This window comes from Ursus arctos, unplaced genomic scaffold (assembly GCF_023065955.2).
Source record: "Ursus arctos isolate Adak ecotype North America unplaced genomic scaffold, UrsArc2.0 scaffold_22, whole genome shotgun sequence".
NCBI lineage: Eukaryota > Metazoa > Chordata > Mammalia > Carnivora > Ursidae > Ursus > Ursus arctos.
In genome coordinates, this window is record NW_026622897.1 from 5594506 (window position 1) to 5620970 (window position 26465).

A 26465-nucleotide genomic window follows, 5' to 3' on the forward strand; every position below is an offset into this window, starting at 1 on the left:
AATCAAACCAGGAATTCGCTTGACCTAAAAGCTGAACAAGAGAAGGAACGCTGCCCAGTGATGTGCTCTACTTTGGGCAGTGATTAATAACTCAATCATGTGGTTCCTCCTAACATGTCTTGAAATCATGATGACAAGTAAGACAAACTGAAGTCACATGGAGTCTGAGAGTTACACCGTGGGGAGGTATTACGCGGTACCGTATGTAGAAGCCACGAGGCAACAGAGTCGTGAACAGGCTGAAGCCACAGGGCAGAGAGGTAAGTGGCAAAATGAAACTCAGCTGTGGCCATGGAAGTAAACTGAGAGAAGCAGAGCAGTGTGGCTGAGCCACGGTCCGGCCAATTACCAGTCCCGGCAACTGACACCAGGATGCTGCTCTGTCCTGATCAACATCCCCGTTTCCCAACACTGGCTGTGCAGGGTAAGGCTGTTCCTTGTGTTTCCTTCCTGCCGTATCACAGACTTGCAGTCAAGTGCCACCCATCCTCCGATGTAAACCAGGGTATAACCCTTGTCACATGCAAGAGCTCCTTGTTACCTGCAAGAGCGTAACTAAGACAGCCCGCCACAGTCAACAAGCAGGAATCTGCTCACAAGGGAATTCTTCAGTGTCGAGACAGGAAATCTTAAATATCAATAAAACAGACTTTGATTTGCTACTATACAATTTTTAAGTTCTTTCTTTTTTCTAATTATTAAAGTAAAATTACACTCAATACAGAAGACTTGGGAAAGTTTAAAGTAAATAAAAGCCACTCACAATCCCCACAACCAGAGACACTGCTGTGTGTGCCTGTGTCTGCCCAGCATTTTAAAGAGGGACAGGAGGATGTTACATTGGGAGCCAGCCTGTCTCAGGTTTAGGTGGGGCATGAAAGCAAGAGATTCCACACAGCCAAGCGAATTGTGAGAAGACCAGTCAGAAGAATTTGCTTGTAGGATTTATTAAAACAAACGAAGGGGAACCTGGGTGGCTCAGTCGGTTGAGCGTCTGACTCTTGATTTCGGCTCAGGTCACCATCTCGGGTTTGTGAGATCGAGCCCACGTTGGGCTCCATGCTCAGTGGGGAGTCTACTTGAGACTCTCTCTCTCTCCCTCTATCCCTACCCTTGCTCATCTGCTCTCTCTAAAATAAAGAAATAAATTTTTAAAAAATAAAATAAAACAAAAAAGCCAAAATTCTTTGCCCTATGTTTTCTTCTGGTTTTATAGTTTCCAGTCATATGTGTAAGTTTTTAACCCATTTTGAGTTGATTTTTATTTGTGGTATAAGGGTCCAATTTCATTCTGCATGTTGCTGTCCAGTTTTCCCAAGACCATTTGTTGAAGAGACCATCCTTTCTCTACTGTGTTTTCTTAGCACCCTCATCAAAAATCAGTTGACAATATGCATGAGTTTATTTCTAGGCTCTTTACTCTGTCCCATTGGCCTATATATCTAACTTTATGCCAGTACCATACTGTCTTAATTACTGTAGAGTTGAATATATTTTGAAATTAGAAAGTGTGGTGTCATTTCATGGATATGACTCAAAAGCATTGGCAAAAATAGACAAGTGGGACTATATTGAACTAGAAATCTTCTGCGCAGCAAAGGAAACAGTCAAGAGAGCGAAAAGGCAACCCACAGGATGGGAGAAAATACATTCAAACTGCATCTCTGATAAAGGGTTAATTTCCAAAATATATGAGTAACTCTTACAATTCAATAGCAAAAAACTAATAAGTTGATTTAAAAATGGGTGTGGGGGGGTGCCTAGGTGGCTCAGTTGGTTGAGTGTCGAGCTCTTGGCTTCAGCTCAGGTCATGATCTCATGGGTCATGGGATCAAGCCCTGTGTCTGGCTCTGTGCTGAGCGGACAGTCCCTTGGGGATTCTATCCCTCTGCCCCTCCCCCCACTCCTTCTCCTGCTCTCTCTCTCTTTCTCAAATAAATAAATAAATAAATAAATAAATAAATAGTTTTTTAAAAAATGGGCTAGGGCCTTGAATAGACATTTCTCCAAAGAAAACACACAAATGGCTGAGAGAGATGAAGAGATCCTCAAAATCAATAATCATCAGGAAAATGCAAATCAAAACCACAATGAGATATCACCTCATACCTGTTAGAATGGTTATTATGAAAAAGAAAAAAAAACAAAGACAAATGTTGGCAAGACTGAAGAACTTGGAATCCTTTAGTATGCTGTTGATGGAAATGCAAAATGGTGCAGCCACTGTGGAAAACAGTATGGAGGTTCCTCAAAAATAAAATAGAACTACCATATGATCCAGCAATTCCACTCCTGGGAATAGATTGGAAGGAAATGAAAACACTAGGTCAAGAGATATCTGTACCTCTCATGTCCGTAGCAATATTATTCACAATGGCCAAGATGTAGAAGGAATCTAAATGTCCATCAAAGGATGGATTTTTTTAAATGTGGTATAAACATAAAATGGAATATTACTCAGCCTGTAAAAAGAAGGAAAGTCTGCAAATGTGACACCTTGAGGGCATGATGCTGAGTGAAATGAACCAGACATATAAGGACAAATACTGAATGATTCCACTTATCTGAGGTTTCAAATACAGTTAAACTCATAGAAGCAAAGAATAGAACGTGGTAGTAAGGGACTGGGGGGAGGGGGAAATGAGAGTTGCTAATCAACAAATATAAAATTCCAGTTCTGCATAAATGAGTAAGTTCTACAGATCTGCTGAGCAACATTGTGCCAATAGATAAAAGCACTTTATTATGCACTGAAAACTCTGTTAAGAGGGTAGAGCTCATGTTAAGTGTTCTTACCAAAAAAAACCCAAAGACCTCTTGTGAAGGTTACAAGTCCCCTTACCCACACTGGGTCAGAAGAATGGAGGCAGATATTGGAGTTGGGGGGGGGGGTCAATAGCGCCACCGGAAGACCTTCATCTACGTTGCTTACAGTCTGGGGGAAGGGCTGCCTGATGTCCAATTCTTGTGTAAGAGTAAGTTTGAGAAGTTGGCGCCAGCCAGCTCAGAGTAAAGGGAGGTTGTTCAGCAGGCAATCAGCCCTCGCTTCCAGGGTTTCTCAGGCAGAAATGCTGTGTGTGTATATTTTTTGAAAAATGCTTTAACACTATAAATACTGTTTTGCAGCCAACAATTCCCACTTAGCATTCTATTAAGAATGCTGTGCTATATCGGTATTTTCTTATCATTGTATCTCTGTTCCATAGTATATGTACCTAGTCCCTTATTGTTGGATATGGGAGTTTTTGTTCATTTTTCACAACCATAATGTTGAAACGCACATAGTTCAAACCTAGCACTCATGGTTAATTCCTCAGGATAAATTTCCTTGAGGTGGGATTGCTGAGCCAAAGGACATACATGTTTTAGTGACTTATGAAATATATCACCAAATTGCGGTGGAGAAAGGTTATACCAAATTTTTCTCCAACCAGCAGATCCCATATGAGGGCCAGTTTCCCCATGCCCTTGCCAACATGACTTATTATTGTTCTCATTAATCTTTGATAATCTGATATCTAATAAGCACCATAAAAACGTTTTTTTTCCATTAAAAAATGTTCAGTTACCAGACAGGTTGACTACTATTCCATTTGTTAATTAAATATGTGTTTTTTATGACTTATCTGCTCAACGCCTTTGCTTATTATTTTAACCCTGGTGTCACTGAAAATATCAGTTCTCTGAAGCTCAAGGCAAAGGACCCAAAGGATGGCAGCATGCGCAACTGCTGGTATTTGCTTCAGAGTGTAGCTCACACGGGTCCCTGTGTTGTCAAGCAGGGGCTCCGACTGGCTGCTACAACATGGCACACAGCAGAGCTGATGTCTCCAAAGCACAGAATTTCCTTGGTTGTTTGCCTCCCGTTACTCCTGCCACTATTCAGGTTGTGGTGGTAAACACAAAGAGAGGTACAATGTGGCCCCAGGACACAGACACTATTGTCACAGACGCTCTCCAGCGCTATCTTCATCTTTTCCCAGCCAACGGCCCCAGACTGGCTTGGCTGCATAGAATCACCATCTGAGCGTGTGGGAGGACAGATGATGGGGACAGTCAGATGATGGGTTCTGATTCCTTTGTTACTTGGGCTGATCAAGTAACATGTATGTGTCTCTTCTTCCTCATCTGTAAAACTCAGTTCTTTATCAGCAGACCCCCAGCTTACCCATGTGGATTGTTACCCATTGTCCCCTCACTTAGTCCTGGGAGCTAACCATTCCAACTCCTGGCCATACTCTCTGGCCTTTCCCCGAGTTGCTCTTCTGCTTGTTTGCCTTCCCTTCCTTATTCTTTGTCCCATGACCTAGCTCAGTGCTAGCACTTCACTGAAGGACTGCAAAATATTTTTTGAGTGAAAAATAAAATGAATTCAATTCAACTATAATGAGCACCTGCATTTGTAAAGACACTGGGAATATACTCGGAAACGTAAGCTCTAACAGTAGGAAAGTATATACAAAAGAGCCGTGTTATAACACAGGACACATCAGATGCTTGAAGGAAAAACAGTCTCAGGGTGCCCGGGCGGCTCAGTCAGTTCAACAACTGGCTCTTGGTTTTGGCCTCAGGTCATGATCTTGGGGGTCCTGGTATGGAGCCCCGCATCAGGCTTCATGCTCAGCGGCGGGTCTGCTTTGGGGTTCTCTTCCTCTGCCCCTCCCCACACACTCTCTCTCTCTCAAAAATAAATAAATCTTTACAACAAAACAAAAACCCAGTCTCTCTACTCACACTTCCGACACAAACTGCCCAGAGTTAGTGCAGACTCCACAGGTTAAGGGCTCAGTCCCTCAAGACTTGACCTCACTTCAGACACTATCTCCAACCCAGGCTCCTAGTACTTCTGACTGACCGCCCAAGGGCCGCTCTTGGGGTTTGATCATTTGCTGGAACAGCTCACAGAACACAGGTAAATAGTTTACCTACTATTGCCAAAGTATTACAAAGGACATTTATAAACGATACGAATGAACAGCCAGATGAAGAAACGCACAGGACAAGGTCCGGAAGCGTCCTGAGCACAGGAGGTTCTGTGCAGTGGGGGGTTTTCCCCCCTCCCCGCCTGTGGATGCACTCCTGTTCACCACCCCAGAAGCTCTCTGAACTTCGTGGTTTACCCAGTCTTATAGAGGCTTCATTATGTAGGCACCATTGTTTAAATCATTAGCCATTGTTGGTTAAGTTAATTTCCAGTCCCCACCCCTCCTCACCCCTCCCTGGAGGTCAGGGGGTGGGGCTAAAAGTTCCAATCCTCTAATCACGGGACTGGTTCCTCTGACTCCAACTCCCAGGAGTCCTAGACTCAGATATGGTGGAAAGCACCATATTACGAATAACAAAAGACACTCCTCCCACCTCTACCACTCAGAAAATTTCAAGGGTTTTAGAAGCTCGGTGGTGCCAGGAACCAGAGACAAAGATCAAATATATATATTTCTTATTATGTCACAATCATATAATAAAAAACGAAGACTCTTGCTCTGGGATCATAAAGAAGAATATGATTAGTTCTGGGTTAGGGCTGGGAAAGCATTCACAAAGATGATCTCAGAGGAGAGACAGAAACATACTTGCTGGAGTATACTGGAGTATATAAACCCCATTATGGCAGAGTCCAAATCTGCCACTGTTTCTCACGAGTGATGCTCTTTCTTCAGTGAATGATCAAATGATTTGGAAAATAGATTGTGAGGGTGTGTGTGTGTAGGAAGGGGGCATAGCTGAAGACCATAACTGGCAGAGAGTAATTGGAGCAAAGGAAGTAGGAGTGAAGAAGCAGGTTTTGCTTGTTTTTGTTTTGTTTCAGTGTTCATAGAAGTTTTTATTTGGTGGCCTTCCATCAAGAGAAATCATCCAAGCTTACTTATGGAGGTCAATCATTATCTATTAATATTTTCTATATAATACTGTCCTATGTCACTGGGCTATAAGAATTCCAGAAACTCTGAAATGCTCTCAATTCCTTGTTAGAAACACACAGGAGATGGTTCAATACTCAGATCATGCAGGCCTTCTGGAGGCGTCCTATGCTCTCATATCAAGACCAGGACTTGGAAGGGAAGTCAAAGATTTCTTCTTGTGGCTTCATGCCTGTCACTCGAACCAACCCACTGGGTGGCTGCTCCCTGATTCAGCAGATCCACCTAAAAGCTAGAGATAGGGAGAAAGGGACCGCATAACCCTTTAGCACATAATTAACTTCTATTTTATCAGAAATGATTTTGTGCTTCTCTAGTTACCATTCAGAATAATAAAAATAAAAATAATATGTAAATGGTTAAGCTAAATCTCATTCTCCATGTGCAAGTTTAAAAAACTATTTTTAGAAATTTTTGCTAAAAAAAAAAATTAGTGAACTTATAGCAGAAGTAACTGAAGGTGAAGAGATTCCCGGGGAAGGGGGGAGGGAGGAAGGCAGGGTTGAGGAACACCCTCCCAAGCCAGCAGTTACACGCAATAAACAAACACTAGCCCTATTCTTTAGGACTTTAGTTCCCAGTACTGAAACAGCCTTTCTGAAGTGAAGATTTGTGTCTAACTGCTCGTTAAAGTTCACAAAGTGTGTTATGTAGAATTGGAACAATGGAGGCGTTAACAAGCCATAATTGGGAGTCCTTCTCCCCATTCACCTCTAACCAGCCTTCAAGGCCAGTCTCTTTACAAACACTCTCCTCATTTCAGCTCCCATCCGTCTTTCTCTCACTCCAAAATCCTACTGTCTGGACCACCCATGAGGTACTTAGTCATGTGCAGCATAGTATTTAAATTTTCATGCCCTGTCTGCCCAAAGAGATTGCCAATTTCTTGGGTTCTACATTTTACATTTATCATACCAGACTGCATAAATCATACAAATAGCAGGTCCTCAAAATATTGTCAAGTATCTCTTATTTGAATGAAATGGAAACATCACTAATCTTGATCCCCAAAGATGCTGAGATTTAAGTAAACTCCCATCATGATAAACTTGGAAAGAGTCATCTTTTTCCTTTCTCGTCATGCCTGTTGATGATACCATTCTCAGCCTTGTTGCTTTGAACCTAGAGATGTACGTTCAATATATTCTAGCACATTCTGGAATATCAGGCCAAATGACCTGCCCAGGCTTCATTCTGGCGCACGGCAGCTTACCTGGTCGGTGTTGGGCAGCACAAGGTAGAATGATGGCTTTGTCTCTCTTAGTGACTTTGGACAAGCTTCGAAACCAAGATCCCCAGTGCCCTAGGCTGGTGGAGAGGGCACAGTGAAGACAGGGGACTCCCCACTTGCTGAAGCTGAAACGCGTCTGCCGACCCCGCACGGAGAGCAGGGTACTGCCGAAAAGTCAACTTGCTGCTACTTCACCAAGGGAAACAGACACTTGAGGTGTCTTGGGGTTCTTTTGTTTTTTTCGGTTTTTGGGTTTTGTATTTTTTGGGGGTTTTTTTGGAGGGGAGGAGGGTATTTCAATGACCAGTCAGCCTGAATTCTTTTTGCTTGGAATGGGAGGGCACTGAAGCTCCTGACAGAAGCCCAAAGTGACAGGCAGGAAATGAAAGCATTCACGGTCTCCTCTGGCTGCTTGGATCCCCGCTGGCCGGCAGGCTGCTTGCCTCTGCGTGCCAGGGAGCTGGTTCCTGGGGGCCAGTCAGTCCCTCTTCACCCGCCAGGTGGCTGCTGGCAGCTTGGACGCACAAGTCCTTTACCAGGCCATCTGGAGCCAGAGAACACGCTCCAGGCTCCCTTGCCAGAACTCTGCTTCGGATTCTGCCTACTTCTCCCTTCACCTCCCCTCCTGGTCACAGGCTTCAGACCTGACCTTCCTTGCTGAGACAGAAAGTACCTCATGAGATAAAGCACCTCCATGTTTCAAAGCCGGTGAAGGAACTGGTGGCCTTTAGGATTCAGATCTATCACCTACCCTGGATTCCCAGAGCGTAGAGTCCACCGGAATTCACCAGTTTCAGTGTGAACAGTGACCAAATGCCAAAAGCTCCTGAAAGCCAGAAACCTGGGTTCCCATGAACTCACCTTTCTCCCTTCTCCAGCCTGTCAGCCCCAAGTGCAGCTAATTTAACTTTCCAAATATTTCCTGAGCCTTTCCCCTTCTTTTCATCCCTAGTCAGGACTCTTAAACATAGGTCTTCTAACCCCGGCGTCACCTCCGCCACAGGTGCCACTCTGGGGCTCCAGACACCCCCGGGGCTCCCCAGGGACTCCTGCCAGTCACAGGCTCTCGCTGTGTATTCCAGTAATCCCACTACTGCCGATGCCTGCGACTCCCCAGGGTCCTCCCCATCTCTGGGCCATCCCTAGTGCTGTCCGCCCCATGTGGGTTGCCCTTCCCACTTTTATTCACCCCACACCCCATCTAACTCAATTCAGGCCTCATCTTCTCCAGCAAAGTCTTCCCTGAGACCTCACCTGGGGTGAAATGAGCTCTGTGTCCCTGTGCGTAGCTGGCTTATTGTCTGCCATGGTACAGCTAATACGCTGTTTTCCGATCCCTCCCGGTCGCTGACGACTGAGACTGCGGAGGGTATTCTGTATTTCCGGTACTAACAGGATCTCGCGGTTCATAACGGGATCTCGCGTGTATCTGCTAAATAAATGAGCGCCTCTCAACAGGAGTGTTGTTGAATCCATGATAGAGAAAAAAATCTCTCCTACGGGGCTGGGGCTCTCACCCTAGAGAGGGACACAGAGGTACCCAACTTCTGACCCTACCAGTGCTGCGAGGAGGGTCCTGAGACAGAGACAGGCTCCAAAGACAGACGCCTTCATGCTGTAAGCGGAGGAGCTCGTCCCAGCAGGCAGCTCTAGGAGAGACGTGAAACTGAGGTGCTACTCCCAACACTTACTGTTGATGGCTGACCCACCTGCAGTAAAAACGTCCTGCCGACTACCGCGTCCCAGGAAGGCAGGTGGACCCACGCTGAAGGAGAAGGGGGGACCTGGCCACCTCCCCAAGAGACCCAGGGCCCTGGAGGTGAGGAAGCTTCCGTCTTTACGGCTCCGGCCTGTGAGTGGCCCAGAGCGCCTCAGAGATGAAGCTCAGATGAGCCAAGAGCAGAAAAGCATGTTTATCACTTTAATGCTATCATTGCTCCGAAGCACTGTTTGGAAATTGTGCCATTTACAACACTAGTTGGTCAGTTCTTAGACACATGCAAAATGTTTTTAATAAAAAGTTACATTTATGTATCTTTTTGTTCCCGTGAACTCTCTTTAAGGATCTGTAAGGCCCTGAACAAGGTGTGAAAAGTTACCACATGGAAGAAACGAGAAACAGCTGGGCAGAGTCTGGAGCCAGAGCCCGGCAGAACCAGGGTACAAAATGCTAGGTAGAGCAGGTGAGGGTGGGGTCCGGTGTGGCTTTGAAGGTGGAGACAGCTACCCTGGAGGGAATATGTTACTCATACGCCTTTTAAAGAACTGTGCCTGGATGGCAGGGGCAAGGCAATTAAACTGCTGTGGACAGACATGACCTAATTTATTGGCCTTTCCAGTTGTCTTCTGTGGAGCCGCTGCTACCATAACCTGCAAATAAGGATGCGTCTTGATGGGATGAGGGGGGTTGCTGAGAACAGGGGAGAAAATGATGTCCTTAGGGAGGGAGAGGCACCAGGAAGCAGACAAGGGGGAGAGAGAGAGAGAGAGAGCGGGAGGGTGGCCGGAGCCTCCCTGATATACTGCCTACCCCAACCACGGGGAAGGCCATTGTCAGAAACCACCCCAGCGAAGCGCCAGCACATTGCCTACTCGGAGCCGTGAAGCTCCTCTATCCAGACCGAGGGGACAGCTTTCAGGAAGCAGAGTTTTCACATGGCCTCTGCTCACCCTGATCGGGAGCCTTGAAGTGCGAGCCCACGTGCAAATGCACGGTGATTCAGGCAGCAACTGAGACCTACCCTCAAACAGGCATGGTCCAAAGCATAATTTTTATATACCTTGCTGGGATCTGGAAGAAAGGAAGAAAACCACATGTCAAATACACGACAGCCTTTAAAAAAAAAAAAAAAAGGCTGTTAAAAATTCTGCAATTTAAAAGCCTACAAATGAAAGGAAAAACCTGGGTCACCATCTGAACTCTGACCCGATTTAAATAAAAACACTGGCTGTTCAGGGGATTTCATATAGGCCCACAGGTGGTCCTCAGGCCATCTGGGAGCGTCTGACGATTCTGTCTCCAGAGCCCCCTGGCCTCACTGCCACTGCAGTCTGTATCTCATCAGCATCCCCAGAACGTTCCTGCGTCTCACGTGGCTGGCAGGCGTGTTTGGTGTGGCTGCAGGGGTGGGGCAGATGGAGATCTTGGGGGCCCTCCATCTGACCCCCATGCTGCCATTGCTATGATCTCTGCTCACATGTTCTCTCAACTGTTATTTAACTCCCTCAAAGCTAAGGTATTAACTGCCCTCGAACCTCCACTTTTCCACCCATCTCCATCGTCCCACGCCACCCACAGAGCCACAGACCACGTGGCACAAGAGCCTCGGGGGACCGTCAGAGTCCCACACCCACCCCTGGACATTACTCTGGTCTTGAGACTCTTTGAGAAAAGAGAGAAATAAGGATAATAAAATTTGGGGAAAGTAGGGATAATCATATTCGTTCTACCTTAAAGGACATTTAAGGGGCTCAGCTGAACACAGTAGGCTTTAAAGTGCTGTGTATATTTAAGTCAAGTATTCCTGTATAATCACAGAGTCGCACAGAGACGTACGTAACTCCTTCCTCTCGCTTCTGGCCAATTTGTACCAAAATCAGGCTGCTTTTCCCTTTCAGAAACTCATCGGGCTTCCACGTTGCTTTCCTTGGCTATTCCCTCCTCCTTCCTCACACTGAACACACCACCAGGAGCCGACATGAAGAGCCTGTTACTAGAGCAAAGCGGCAGGTTCACAAGAACAGCCTCTAAGCCGCTTGTGGATGTTACAGGACCTGTTTGTGTAGAACCCACACTTAGTGGGCAGTAAAACAAAACAAAACAACAAAAAGTAAAAAGGAATTCTTCCTGTTGCCAGACTCAACAGCTCCAGGGACAGAAGGTCCCTTTGATCCTACCGAGCAATTTTAAAGTGGGAAAGCACTAGAAACAAGGTTTATTACTTCTGCGTCGGGCTCAGCCCTCTCAGTTGTCCTCTGCTAGGACTGCAGGCCTTCTCCTCCCAAACCACAAGGTTTCCCGAAAATCACACTCCCTCAACTTGTGCAATGGAGAGGAGTGTAGGGAAGATGTGTGCGCCAGGCGGAGTCAGGGCCCCATGCTCGGCCGTTGGGCCACGATCCCTCACTTCACATTGAAAAAATGCCCGCGCCCAGCCTGATCGCAGACCAATGAAGCCAGAATGTCAGGGCGGGGCCTGACCTCGGTAGTTTGAAGAGTTCCCCAGGTAGCTGTCATTTCAGCCAGGTTTGAGAACTTCTGTCTTAGCAGAGGCTGCAGGCCAAGGCCCGTCATCACAGAAGCCAAGAAGATAGCAAGTATCTTAGTGCCCAGGTAGGCTCACAGAGAAAGGAAGGCCCTTTCACCTGCCACACCCACACGCTATCACTTTCAGCCGAACTAGATGGTCTAGGGCCCCTGCTCAGGACGCCCGGCGCTACACGTTCCCCCAGGAGGTGCTGCAGATTGGATGCCTGACCCCAGGGCAGTCTGTCCAGCCGACATGCATCATGTGACCCGGCATGCTGGTCCTGAGCATAAGGATCTGCACCGGAGAATTCGAGAAGCAGCAGTCAGTCCAAGAGTCAAGGGCACCCTGGGAGGAAGAGAGTGTGGCCGGTCCCTGGAGCAGTCTTGGATCCCCGAGTCCTTCAAATTCCAGTTTCAGTCCACACATAAGCTTTCTGCAAAGCCCACTCTACTTTAGGTGCCCTGAGTAACACTCTTCCTTCCTACCCAAAGACCCTGAGGCACAGGAGCGTGATGGAGACTGAGTAGGGCCTAGGAAGAACACCCAGAAAGGCAGGGAGCAGAACAGAGCAACTCCCCAAAGGTGCAGAAGCCAAAGAAACTGTAAAAGAACAAAGAATGGGCATGGACAGTAGTCCAGGATAACACGAAGGAAAATGCATAAGACTCATTTGGCAGGAAGCAGAGCTTTAGCAATGTGAGCCTGGGCAGTGAGAAAATGCAGGCTCTACAGGACGACAGAAGAGGACAACAGGAATGGGAGAGTAAAGAACAAGGGGCTGTCCTTCCCCTGCTCTGCTTCATGCTGCTGGGAGATGACCTCTGCAAGCTTCGTCTCCAGGCTCTAACTACTCGTCAGCTGCTTCCAGCTGGCTTCAGCCAGACACTGGCAGGAGACTGGAGGGTGAGAAGGAGAAAGGCAGGGTATTCTCCTTCTCCCTCTGCCTCATGCAAAACTTCTGGCAGTGATTGCCTCCCCCACGGCTCCAAATCCCCAGACAGGCCTGCCATGCTTGGTTGCAGTTTCTCTTGGGGGATCCTCGCCAAGGCCTGGATAACACCACCTGCTCCCTTTTCCTCTCCAACCAGCGGTGCGCCAGAGCTGGCTTGTACTGACTCACAAGGGCAGATGGTTAAATACTCGGAATTTTGCAAGCTGGTTGTTAAACTATTGCTGGCGTGAAATTGGCCAATGCTGCAAATCAAGGCTTTTTCTCCAGGGGAGCCAGTTACCAGCAAACACTGTCTCCAGGCTTCCTGATGGGGCCAGTCTCCGGCTGCCTCACTGTCCCCCTGATTGGTTTCTCTGCCTCTTTTCATGATGGAACCAATTCACTGCACTACATTCTATTTTAAATAAGGAGTAGTTTCTGTTTTCCTGGTGGGACCCTGATTAATGTGCAGACAGTGATCTAAAGAGCTTTACCAGCTCCCCCGAGAGCAGTAAACATTAAATTCACAACATGCGAAGTTTTAATTTTGTTTGCTCGTTTGTCTAGTAATCCCATTAATCACTTATCCTTGTGATTAATTTTTAAAGCAAATTACTTTTGTGACAAATTAAAAACTTATGCCACCCAAACAGGCTATTGGTTTGACTATCAAAAGAACCAGATCGAAGAGACAACCAGGGGATGCCTGGGTGGGTCAGTCAGTTAAGCGTCTTGCCTTTGGCTCACGTCATGTTCCCAGGAGCCTGGGATCAAGTCCCCCATCAGGCTCCTTGCTCAGCAGGGAGCTTGCTTCTCCCTCTGCCCCTTCCCCTGCTCATGCGCTCTCTTCTCTCTCTCTGTCTCTCTCTTTGACAAATAAATAAATAAAATCTTAAAAAAAAAAAAAAGACAACCAGGTCACGTGATGTAGATCTCACAATGAATGGTCTACCCTGGGTGGGGTCTGCCACCTGGCCTAGGAAATGGGAAGATGAAGGACGTGCAACATGACCCATTACTTCTATGTACTAATATATGTGCAAAATCACACTTATCTGTACAAAACCCTTGTCCCTACAACTTCCTTCTTAGTTTCATGATTGTGGATGCCGTCGCATTTGCCTCACCAACACTCTGTCGCTGTTACTGTTTGTTTGTTCCCGGTCCTTTTGCTAAAAGGAATAATCAAAGGCCTTAAAAGCAGATGGAGATAAATGGTACCAGGACAATTTGCTAGCCATTTGGGGGGAAAAATCAATTCATATAATTATCCTACTTTAAAAATAAAATGTATACTGGATCATTAAAAAGTTAGTTTTTAAAAAAGATTTTAAAAGGTAGAGGTGAGATATTGACCTAATCTCTAGATGGGAGAACTTTCTAATCTTAAAAAGAAAACTTTTTAAAAACTAGGTACACTTCGTTATATAAAAACGGAGGGGCGCCTGGGTGGTGCAGTCATTTGAGCTTCAGACTTTTGGTTTCGGCTCAGGGCATGGTCTCTGGGTTGTGAGATCGAGCCCCGCATTAGACCCTGTGCTCAGTGTGGAGTCTGCTTGAGATTCTCTCTCCCTCCCTCTTGTGTTCTCTCTCTCTCAAATACATAAACAAATCTTAAAAAAAGATCCCTTCTGCTTTCGGATAAATAGAAGTTAAGTGCAAACTGAAAACTGGGAAATACATTTGTAATAAATGGGACAAAAGTCAATCTCCTTAATAGAAAAACATATAAATCAGTAAGAAAAAACCACACTGAGATTTGATGTCAGACGGTGTTGGTTGCCTTCTAGAATCGATTCCCCCCAATTACTCTCCTTTCTGGTTTTGCTGTGGGCAGCAAAATGTTCAGGTTCAGGGGAGGGATCACAATTGGTCTAAGCCTAACATCTGAATTCCACTTCTTGATTTCTCAATTCCCTTGCAGTGAGGGTGGCCTTACGACCTGGTTCTGGTCAATGATACATAAGGAGGAATTGGCTGGGATCAGCATCCGGAAAAGCTTTTACTTCCAGGGTAAAGGACAAGTAGAATTGGCACTACCACATCCCCTTCTTCCTGTCTTGTAGGAGTGTAATGTTCAGAGCAGTTGCAGCCATTTTGTGTTGCAAGACACCATCCTGATATCTTAAACCACTAAACCAGCTAGTGCTTGTCTACTTCCAGATACCCTATTATGTCAGAAAAGTTTATCCTCAATTCGTTAAAGCCATGGTTAGATCTGTTATGTATGACAAGAGGGATTCTGAATACAAATCCTGAAATAAAAATGGGCAGATATGAACAGACAATTCATAAATCATGAAACGTAAATGAGTCGTAAACATACAAAAAAAAGTTCAAGTTCATTATGACCAGTGCTAGATATTAAGTCAAGTTAATTTTTTTTTCCTATAAAATTAGCAAAGATTTTTTAAAAATAGTAATAGCATCCAGTGCTGAGAGGGTATGGTAAAATACCCGCACTGCTATTCAAGGTGAAATCTGGTAGAACATTTTTTGGAAAGTAATTTGGTAACAGGTAATAAGAATTTAGAAACTATATTATAAACTAAGGATTCTATTTTGTGGAATTTACCCTAGGGAGACAATTTAAATTGAATTAAGGATGTAATCATGAAGGTTTGTTACAGTGTTATGTAATAAAGCAATAGGAAACAAGAAAGAAAAAATCATAGTGGCTAAAATATTACAATAATTAAATTCTAAAATATACATAGTAGAATAGCACACAGTCACAAAAATAACGTTGACTGTGAGTCTTTAATTTCAAGGAGTTACTTTTATGTTAGATGTTACATAAATAAACAAAAATACACACAGTATAGGGGCCCCTGGCTGGCTCAGGCAGTAGAGCATGTGACTCTCAATCTCGGGGTTATGAGTTCAAGCCCCACGTTGGGCATGGACCCTGCTTAAAGAAAAAAAGAATCTTAAAAAAAATATGCATGGTATGGTCACAACTGTATAAAGTCAATGTGGGTGAAAACGTTTCTATGACTCCTAGAAATTTAAATATAGAATTACCCAATATCACAGTAATTCCACACCTGGGTATATACCCCCAAAGAATTGCAAACAGGTACTCTAATCCTTGTAGATTTATGTTCACAATAACACTATTCCCAACAGCCAAAAAGTGGAAACAACCTAAATTTTAATCAACAGAGGAATGGCTAGACAAATTGTGGTATATACATCCAATGGAATGTATATTCATTCAGTTATTAAAAAGCACAAAGTACAGATAAATGCTACAAGGTGAATCAACCTTGAAAACATTACCCTAACTAAAGAGACACGAAAAGTTACGTATCGGATGATTCCATTTACATGAAATGTCCAGAATAGGTAAATCCATAAAGACAGAAAGCAGTTACCAGTACCTGGGGTGGAGTGGGGGTAAGAGGGTCAGAAATGAAGAATAACTAATGGGTTTTATTTTGGGTGATGAAGACATTTCTGGCCTTGTGCCCAGTTATCCCAACACCACTTGTTGAAAAGACTATCCTTCATTGAATTGCCTTTGCACTTTTGTAAAAAAAAAAAAAAAAAAAAGAAAGAAAGAAAAAGAAAAGAAAATCAACTGGCTGCATTTTGGGGTCTATTTCTGGACTCTACTCTGTTCCATTAATCTAGGTCTTTCCCTTCACACATACGACACTATCTTGATTACAATGGCTTTATAGTGAGTCTTAAAATCATATAGTGTTATTCTTCCAACTTTATTCTTCTTTTTCAAAATTGTTTTGTCTATTCAATTCTCTTGCCTTTCTTTTTTTTTTTTTTCAAGATTTTATTTATTTATTCGACAGAGATAGAGACAGCCAGCGAGAGAGGGAACACAAGCAGGGGGAGTGGGAGAGGAAGAAGCAGGCTCATAGTGGAGGAGCCTGATGTGGGGCTCCATCCCATAACGCCGGGATCACGCCCTGAGCCAAAGGCAGACGCTCAACCGCTGTGCCACGCAGGCGCCCCTCTCTTGCCTTTCTAATCGTTCATTCCTACTATATGGAAACTCAATAGAATTTTGTATGTTGATCTTGTATCCTACCACCTTGCTAAATTTACTTCTTAGTTCCAGGATTTTTTTTTTTTTTTTTTTTGGTAGATGTTTTTGGGGATTTTCTTTGTAGACAATCATGTCATCTGCAACTAGGGATAGTTTTATTTCTTCCTTTCTCATATGTCTTTTCTTTACCTTGGCTGACACTTGCTACGACTTTAAGTATGATGTTGAATTAGGAGTGGTGAGATTTCACACCCTTGCCTTGCTCCGGATCTTAGAGGAAAAGCATTCGTGTTTCACCATTAGGTATGATGTTAGCCGTAAATTTTTTGGCAGATGCTTTCATCAGATTCTACTTCTTTCTTGCAAAGAATTTTTGTCGTGAATGCATGTTCAACTTTGTCAATTGCTTTTTCTGCATCAATTAATATGATCACACTTTTCTGCTTTAGACTGTTGTATGGTGGATTCACAGTAATTTACTTCAAAATACGAAACCAGCCTTACTATTATGTGTTACACTGTATCCTCCAAAAAAGATATATGAGGGTCCTAATCCCCCAGTACCTCAGAATATGACCTTATTTGGAGAAAGGGGCTTTACAGAGGTATTCAAATTACAATGAAGTTATTAGGGTATTCTAATCCAATATGAATGGTGTCCTTATGAAAAGAGGAAAATTTGGACAGAGACAGACATGTGCATGGTGAGAGCACCATGAGAAGACCATGCGAAGACTGGAGTTAACTGCCATGGGCCAGGGAACTACTAGGAACTAGTAGAGGGCCCTGGAACAGACCCTTGCCTGGTGCCTTCAGAGGGAGCACGGCCCTCCCACCACCTGCACAACACATCTTCTCCACACACGAGGAGGACAGAGCTATGGTTGCCAGGTTCCTCTCCCCGCAGCCCCCTACCCCCTTCAACTGCTGCAAAATGCATTGTTTTAAAGTTGAAACCAAAGCAGCCTTGACAGAAATAAAAAACACCACAACCTTTCTTTAGGAAGTGGGGAGTTTGGTCACTATGGCCCCAATTCCCTCTTTCATCATTAGAAACCATTACATGCCGTGCGATGAGGAAGCTGGCCCCTGTGGTATGCCAAGCTGATATTTTAAGTATGACCTTTAAATAGGGCCACTGGCAATGCCAATAAGGAAATGTTCCTGGGAAGGAGAGTGAGGTGAGCCTGCGGCTCTGGAATATCACGGCCTATGCAGCACCAACTGCAGAAGAACAGACCCGAATTGCTTAGCCAGCTGGTTCTGTTCTAAGACTCAAGTGTGCCAACAGAGAGAAACATGTTTTCTGACTAATGACCTTCTTTGTCCTTGGTTTCCCCAAATCTTTCCTTCCTTTACTTCGTATTCCTTCATGGACGTAAGTTAAGGTCCATTTAATTAGAAATTGAGCACCTACTAGGTGTGTAAGGCTCTCCATCCCGAAGACAATCCTCGGCCACATAGAACTCAAGACCGACGGACAGAATGCAACTTACCCGTGAATACATTAATATCACGATATTGATAAAACATTATAAAGAAAAGGATGGAAAAACATCCAGGTATTTTTTAAAAATTATTTTAAAAGATACACTTACGAAGTTAAAAAACATAGCCAAACATTTTGTATTTCTTTATTACCAAAAGAAACAGCCATCATTTTTTAGTTAACTTATGATAATTATAAGAAATAAAATAACAGTACAAGGGTTAGAGTCCCTTTAATTATGATGCCCACGAGACAGCCGCTGTGAACAGTTTGGAGCATATCCTTACAGGATGCACATATGCTTTCTAACACATAAATGCTTGCGGGCAATGTTGCCTATATATGGCCGATTCACTAGTGGTACCCTCACATCCCTCATGCCCTTTTGTTTAATAATAACTTTTTTTTAATGATTTTTTATTATATTATGTTAGTCACCATACAGTACATCCCCGGTTTCCGATGTAAAGTTCGATGATTCATTAGTTGCGTATAACACCCAGTGCACCATGTAGTATGTGCCCTCCTTACTACCCATCACCAGTTTATCCCATTCCCCAACCCCCCTCCCCTCTGAGGCCCTCAGTTTGTTTCTCATAGTCCATAGTTACTCTCATGTTTCATTCCCCCTTCTGATTACCCCCCTTTCTTTATCCCTTTCTTCCCCTACCGATCATCCTAGTTCTTATGTTCCATAGATGAGAGAAATCATATGATAATTGTCTTTCTCTGCTTGACTTATTTCACTTAGCATAATAACTTCTACTCGAACACATGGCAACGTAGAATTGTACTTTCTTTAATGTCATGGTCAGTGGAAATAAGAGTTTTAACATGAAAACGTCTCAGTGCTGTTACAAGCTGGATGGGCCGTGTGTGACTAATCCCATCACCCTCCTTGCGACCATGGCTGGAGGCAGGGCTGCGTAGGAAGTTAACACACACGGAGTTCACAAATCAGTACTCCCTGCAGGAGTATTTCAACCAGGTTCCTTCTCCTCCCTAAGCTTTCTCAGCAGAAAGGAAATAAAAAAAGAAATACCCCTTCCCTGTTCAGGCTGTTGTGGGAATTAAATGAGCAAATGCTCATGAAGAGTTTAGCACAGAGGAGGGCTGAACAAGCATTAGCTCTCACTATTGCCCTTGTCATTAGCTTTCGAAAAAGGCAGGAGTGCCTGCTCTATCGATTATGATGAGGCTGAACACAAACAGATAGGAAACACTGGGAAAGCAACAGGAGTGACAATGTCACACAGCCTAAAAAGGACACTACCCCCAAACCTTGGGGTATGAAACTATAATATGACAGTAGTTTCACACGTATTGCCTGGGGAGACCAATGCACGGCAGTGACTAGACGGGACAGGTTGTGTGAGAGAAAGATCTCCGTGAGGATTAAAGGAATGAACTAAACCGGATGTTACTGGAAACTGCGGACACCTGAGAGATCCATGTGAATCCCACACCTTGTTAGGAGAACAGAACACACAAGCCTACACGGCTCTCCCGTAACGTCTAGACGGTTCTCATGGTCCCTTTCCCGAGGCTACGTAGGGCTGCTCGAGGACAAGCTACATTTATTTACAGGGCTTACCACCAACCAAGAACATTCACAGACTGAAGCCATTCCGGGCAGAGTTTGGGTTTTATTCTCTGCTGTATTTTCGGGCCAACCCAGTGTCTGGTGCACAGTAGATCCCATAACCAGGAGCCCATAACCAAAGTCTCTCCATTAGCCAGAGGACAGGCAGAAAGCCTGGGGCAGGAGACTGTGTATCTGGCTTTAATCTCTGCGGGTTGCTCCAGCGTCCACAGCTGTGGGCACGCCACCATTCTGAAATACACATTCCCCCTGGGATGAGCTACAGTTCCAGTACGCTCAGTACATCGATCAGAAACTACCAAGTTCTGGAAAACCCTCCTGGGCCGCAGCCTTCCACTGAGCTCGGGTAGTCTAAATTCAGACATGCCGTTTTACAACTTGATTACAACAGGCGCTGTGACACCTTATACTTTATAAGTTTTCTGCAGTAGGAAAAATAAAAATTTTTGATTTATTGATATCTCTTCTGTGAGCTGAGTGGTTCATATAATCTCTTCGTACTTTTTATTTCAGTTACGTTTATGAAACAGGGGTGGGTGGGCTTGGGGATGTGTGTGGGATGATAAGTAGGTAGTTGTGTTTTTCAAAGACTTGTGACAAAGTAAGATGCTTTTCAGATTTTATATATTAAATATGTATGTATATATACATATATATTACGTGTATTTGTGTATATACACGTACATGTACACACACACACACACACACACACACACACACACAATTTCCTCCAAGGTGGGACAGAAGTATGGGGAAAATTTCCACCTGCCCATAAACTGTGACTCAAACTCTCAGCCGTTTTTTCTCACTGAGGCTAGAACCACAGCCTGTGGAAGGTCTGAGAAGTCATTCCCAAGTCAATACCCCCAGGAAAAACCCTTTTCACAAGAAGTGGAACTGTCAGATCAGATTTCAGTGGTAATTTCTACCTCTTGAACTGGCTCTCAAAGTATTTCTGTTGGACAGATTCCAGACTCACAGGACAGAACCAGATCAATGTAACACAGACTGTCCTGCATTACAGGGTTCAGAGGAGGGAGGAATCCCATCCGGCTGGGCAGAGGGTCGCTGGGGAAACACGCAGAGAATGACAAGTGGGGAGAGAAGCTAGAACTGCGAAGTCTCTGACTCTGGCCCGTGTAGGCCATGAACTCCCCCATTAAGTTTTCTCTGGAGGCCTCTTGCCGGTCCGTGGTGTCTCTGTTGCTAAGCCAGGAAATCCAACACCCTTGCCCTCATCTGCCTTCCTAGAGCCTCGGGAAGTAGCCTGTGCCCAGCATTCCTGCCCAGCCTACCATGTGTCCCTTCCCCATCCTGGCAGTGTTAGGCTCCAGGGGAGACAAGAGGCAAGTCCCAACCCTCCAGCAAACTTTCACTGACCGTTCACCATGTGTGGGGAGCTGCGTCAGGCCCCAGAGATTCACCAAAACAAGCAGCATAGATTTTTGCCTATTTTTTTTGCCTATTTTGCCTATTTTCAAGAAACTGCAGTAACACACAGGTGGTATTTTGTGTTTTGCTTTTTCACAGAATAATGCTTCCCGTGCATTTTCCCACTATTGTATTCATGGTAAGCTTGAGGTGTCTATACGACCTTGACAACAAGGTAGTCAGAAAATGTAAAATTTAAATATCACACTGGATAAGATAGAATTATTTCCATAATTGTCCATTATAATGACTGCGCTTTTATTGGCTATTTAGATTTGAAACTTCTCACTATTCTGCTATTATTTTCCCACTATTTTGCTATTTTGTAATACTGCAGTGAATATCTGTTGGTATACGTCTTGTTTTTCCTCAGGGAAAAATACAGTACAGTGGAAAGAATATAGGTTTTAGAGCCAGATAGATTTGGGTTTAAATTCTAGCTCTGTCACTTAGGATTTGTGTGACCTTGGGAAAGTTCCTTTACCTTGAGACACTTCAGTTTTCCTTCTGGACAAAGCCAGCAATACTACTTACCCCAAGGGACGGTGGTGAGGATTATTCAAGGCCGATGGATAAAATCATCTTGAGATAAATCTGGATTTAAATTCTGGCTCTCTTGCTTCACTTGGACAAGATACTCAACCTTTGTTAAGCTGTTTCCTTCTCTGTGAAATGTAAATTCAAGTGCGTACGTAATGAGGTTATTGGGACAATTATTTAAATACATATAACATGTTTAGTACAGTGCCAAGTATACAGTAGGGGATCGATAAAAGTTAGCTGTCATTATCACAGTAATCACTATTATTACATAAAAAGGCAGCACTTAATAAATGCTGGTGTGGCCATCTGCTCCTACCTCAGACTCCTACTACTGAGAAATTCCCAAGAATTGGAGACTGGATCAAGGGTAAGGCATATGTTTATAGGTACTGCCATATTGTTCACCAAAAGGATTGCATACCACTAACAGTATGCTGAATCTATCCATTTCACACCATTCCTCACCAACAGTTTTTTTTCTGTTATTTTTAAATACTTCAATTTTCATTTCTTTATTACTGTGAGGGTGAATATTTTCCCATAATGTTTTTTTACTGTTGGAATATCTTCTAGCATGAACACCTTATTTCTATCTTTTGCTTGTTTATCAGTTTGAATCTTGGTGTTTTTCTTCAATATTTGAATAAGCTCTTTATATATCAGGAACATAATAATATTAAATGCAAATACTTTCCCAGTAAGCTGGAGCCAGAGAGGTCTAGTTCTGATGTGGGAAGATCCGGAGCATTTCTACGGGCAGAGCTGTTAACTCTTTCATGGTGAACTCAACTATTCCCACATCCATCTCTGGGCATCTCCAGCCCTGTATGACACTGTAGTTCTAGCTTTCTAACTATAGGACAGTTCTTAGTTGTCTTGTAGACACTTCAAGACTATCATAGTCGTAACTCAACTCCTCGGTTGTCCCCCAACCAGCAAACTTTCCATACTTCTCCATTTGGTCCCTGAATGCCCTAGCCAAGATATCTTAAGACTGTTTCTCATTACAAGTACTCCCCCTCCCCACCCTGTTTTCCAAAGTTTGCGTTAGGCCACTTGACTTTTATGAAAGACCTACATTAGTTCCTGTTTTTGCCAACCAAATGGAATCCGAAGAGGATTTTTGCTTTTATGAAAAGAGGTAAAAGGCAAAAATAGAGTTTACACATGTTTTGCAGGGAGGCAGCCCCCAGCCCAAGCAGCAAGAGTGGCACTGCCGAGCTCCTTCCCCGAGGAGCCACAGTCAGCATCTCAGCACCAAACCGCAGTGGCTTCTTCTTCTTTTTTTTTAATGGTTTATTTTTTTTTAACTTTTTAAAAAGATTTTATCTATTTATTGAGAGAGAGTGGGCACGGGGCGGGGGGCAGAGGGAGAGAGAATCTCAAGCAGACTCCATGCTGAGGGCCGAGCCCTACACGGGGCTCTATCGCACAACCCTGAGATCAGGACCTCAGCCGAAATCAAGGTCCGACGCTCCACCGACTGAACCACTCGGGCGCCCCGAAGCCGCGGTCGTTTTAAACTGTGTTTGTGAACATCTGTGCTTTATCTTGGTTTATTTTGTGCATCATTTATCAAGATGTGTCCTAAGGTTTCAGAAAAGCCTAAGGGAGATTATTTTTGGTGTCTGGGAATGCTCAAATTTTTCCACAGAAATTCATGGTAATTGCCCCTCTCCTTTATGCCATGTGGGCTTATGAAACTCTCATAGGAAATGGTTTATTTTCGGATAACGGGGGAAACCTGCACAGCCAAAAGCCCTCCCAGTCTCTCACGTAGGCCTGTTGTACTGTCTCCTAAATAATACTCTTGTATGATCAGTCACGTGTCCTGACTTTTGATTTGGAAAATATGATCATACATATCACGAAAATGAGCAGAGGCAGCCAAGTTGACATGTTATCTCAGGCCTTCTCTTCATGCCAGTATCTGCTACTGAAACCCATGCACGTGAGCTGGTACTGAGCAGAACAACGCCACCCAGACGGCTATCCAGTGATGGGTATCTACGGTGGGATTCAGGAATTAACCAGGGGGAAAGAAAGTACTAGAAATAATTGCCTTAAGCATTTGGCCCAAGTGTCCGCTGTCCTTAAATTATTTTTCTATTTTAATGGTGACATTTTTGAAATTATTATGGTAATTATTTTTAACAGTTTAATAGCAGTATTGATTTTGTCTTAGCATTATGCCTTTTTCTGTTGATGCCCCAGTTACAAGTGCCATGAAATCAGGAAGGGTGTTTCAGCCTTCCTTCTGAGGCCCATCCCAATGGCCTTGCCACCTATGTGTAATTCCAGGTCCCCCTAAAGGCAGCTGTCCTGGGCACCATGAGCTGCTACTGAGGAAACACAACACAGCAAGCAGCAGGTCAGATGTAAAAAGTCAAAATTCCGTTGAATGAAAGTTAAACAAAATACTCATACTATTTCTAGGACCACAGTTCATGAGAAGCCACACCGATAATAACATCCTAAGTGAAGCTTTCTCCTGTTATTTCCTAATTCTCCCCTCAATTTCCCCAAGTATACATACTGAATCACTTAAGAAACCCCATCCTCTCTAGAGACAACAAACGCCTCCAAGGACACACACTGAAAGCCACCAGTTTCTTAGTCCTTTTGGAAAATGTGTTGAAAACAAACTACATATGATTCTAAAGTTCTCCTTCCCAAGGCTGGGTGTGTCTGTGTGTGGGGCACGTGCATACGTGTGGGTACACACACGTGGATGTGTGGGGGTGTGGACATACTGTGCTCACACAGTGAGGAAATGAGGGAGCCGATTTTTCTAAAAGCAGAGAGTATGATGGTGTGAAACACACATTCTCACCCTTCAAACAGTCGTTTCTCCCCACAAGAGCTGTATCTGCGACAGAGGAGTGAAGACAGGGCTCTGGGCTCAGGGTATTCTAACTGCTTCTACAAAGCCCAACTAGGGTTCTCCTATGTGAAAAGTATCTTTGGAGGGTTTTTTGGGGGGGAGGGTGGCCAGTGGAATCTTTGGAAGGAGGTGGAAACCTAGAACCGACTTCACCAAAAAGTTGCTCGCAAACAAAATGGCTTTCTAAATTCCATTCAAAGACGTACTTTTTGGTCTGAGAGTGATGCCCCGAGTTCCCTTCCACAATCTACTGGAGAAGGCCTTGAATGGGTCTATTCTGGAATTGGTGAGCAAGTGCTTGTATTCATTCCAGGACCTTTCCCACACTTCTCCCAGGAGAAAAAATGGTTAATTTACATCCCAGGCAATTACCTGTCGATAGCATTCTCTGGTATCTAATTCTCCCCACCTGTAACACTACATAGTAAGGTCATGGGTGAAATTTCACAGCAACTTCTCCCCAGCAGCACCACACGCAAGGAGATCCACCCGTTCTACCCACTCTATGAGTCCCAGTCTGAGACCGGTTCGCGGCACACAATATGGCAAGTTCCTGGAACTGTGGCCTTTTGGGTGGGACCACTTCGCCGCCAGTGAGAAGCCTCTCCCCGGCGCCGCTGACGATCAGCGTGGGGTGGAGAGAGGTGTCCCTGGGGCCGCGGGAGAGTGTGTTAGGCGAGGGCGGACCGCCTGGAACACCTGTGCAAGAAGCACGCGGGTGCGCACGGGCCAGGATTCCGCCCCACGCAGCGCCCCCGCCCCATTTCACCCGCCCACCCGGCCCACGGCTCGCGACCACCCGGCCCACGGCCCGCGACCGCCCGAGGGTACCTGAGCGCTGCACGGCGTAGTAGCGCTGCCCCGACGCAGACCGGACCCCTGCGGCCGATCGCCGCCCACGTGTCCCCGCCCGGGGCGCGGCAGCTCGGCAAGACTCATTCGGAGAGAAACGCTCCAAAGAACCCGCTCCAAAGACCCGGCGAGGGCAGGGTCGCTTCCCACCCTGCGGAGCCAGAGACACGCAAGGCTAGCCCGTCCGGGATGCCGCGCGTGGGCAGAGCACCAGCCAGGCATCCCACAGTCCGTAAGAGCGCAACCGAGCGCAGCTTTCCCCCGCGGGGCGGCGCGCTCCCCGCCGAGGCTCCGCCGCCAGAGGCCCCGACAGGTGCGCCGCCAAGACTCCGCGCCTCCCTCCGCGCGCGCGGGGGGCTCCTGCGGGAGCCAGGCCCCTGGAGAAGAGAAAGGAATTTGTTCTGTACCTGATCCTGTCCTTCTCTGCCCTCTGTAGCTCCTCATTTCTTTCCAGCACCTGAAGGATCTTCCTGACTTCTTCGTCATTTAGGAAACTGAAATCAAACCCCTGAGGAACTTTCGTCATGTTCTCTACTGCGTGTGAATTACGCTTAAGCTCCTTGGCGCCTCCTGTTACGAAGACATTTTTCAAGGTATAGACCAGTTTCAGGAACTTGATCCCCTAGCCAATAAGAAGTCCGCCCCGTTGAAAATCTAAAACCACAAACTTAGGGAACGGCCCACACCTACAGGGCTCATTTCGACAACACCTTAATGACATGTTTCTGTCAACCTATCCAACCGAGATGCAAAACGAACGACTCCCCCCGAGAGAGGGAACCAATCCCATTCCAGAGGGGCGGGCCTTCCTCGTCTCCTCCCGCCCCCTTCTCCCTCCACCGCCTATCAAACTTGTTACAGTAACAATCTTACGTATTCCGGCACCTTAATGAGGCCAGATCTTAAGGGTTGGCGCCAACGTCGTATTTGCTTTTGCCGTTGCTGTTTGCTTTCAGAACTCCAGCTGGACCAGTGGAAGGAGTGAAAAGGAATGAGATCCACCACGAATCCTCCTTCTCAGTGAAGAGCACATGGGAAGTAGAATTCCAGTGGGAGCTTTAGATCTGGCCCAAGAGTTACCCAATTAAAAGACCCAGAAGGGCTGAACTCGATGCACATGCAACTGTGGCCTGACCAGGCCCAGGGCTACATTTAGTGTCTCCCTGGAAACGAGTTCTTTGCCAAGCCTCCCATCCCGCAGACGCCCCCAACCCATCCTTCTATAAAAGTCATTATCGAGCTTCAGGATAAAAAACCGAAAGCTTTTAAAAACCACAAGATGGTTTATGGTATCTTAGGAGAAGACAGCCCCGGGGACAAG

The 26465-nt window shown here is 45.2% G+C and overlaps 1 protein-coding gene across 3 annotated transcripts in view; it reads right to left on the reverse strand.

The window, feature by feature from the left end:
- EXPH5 (exophilin 5) overlaps positions 1 to 25878 on the reverse strand; it is a 70778-nt gene extending 44900 nt beyond the window's left edge. For 2 of the 3 annotated variants that reach the window (XM_026505811.4, XM_026505810.4), the window contains exon 1: positions 25552 to 25878. In XM_026505811.4, the coding sequence (XP_026361596.2) occupies positions 25552 to 25670 (119 nt within the window). In that variant the 5' untranslated portion in view covers positions 25671 to 25878. Of the gene's footprint in view, positions 1 to 4734; positions 5301 to 25551 lie in introns of those variants that run through there. The other variant, XM_026505814.4, reaches the window with a different exon arrangement.
- Positions 25879 to 26465: the final 587 nt, after the last annotated feature.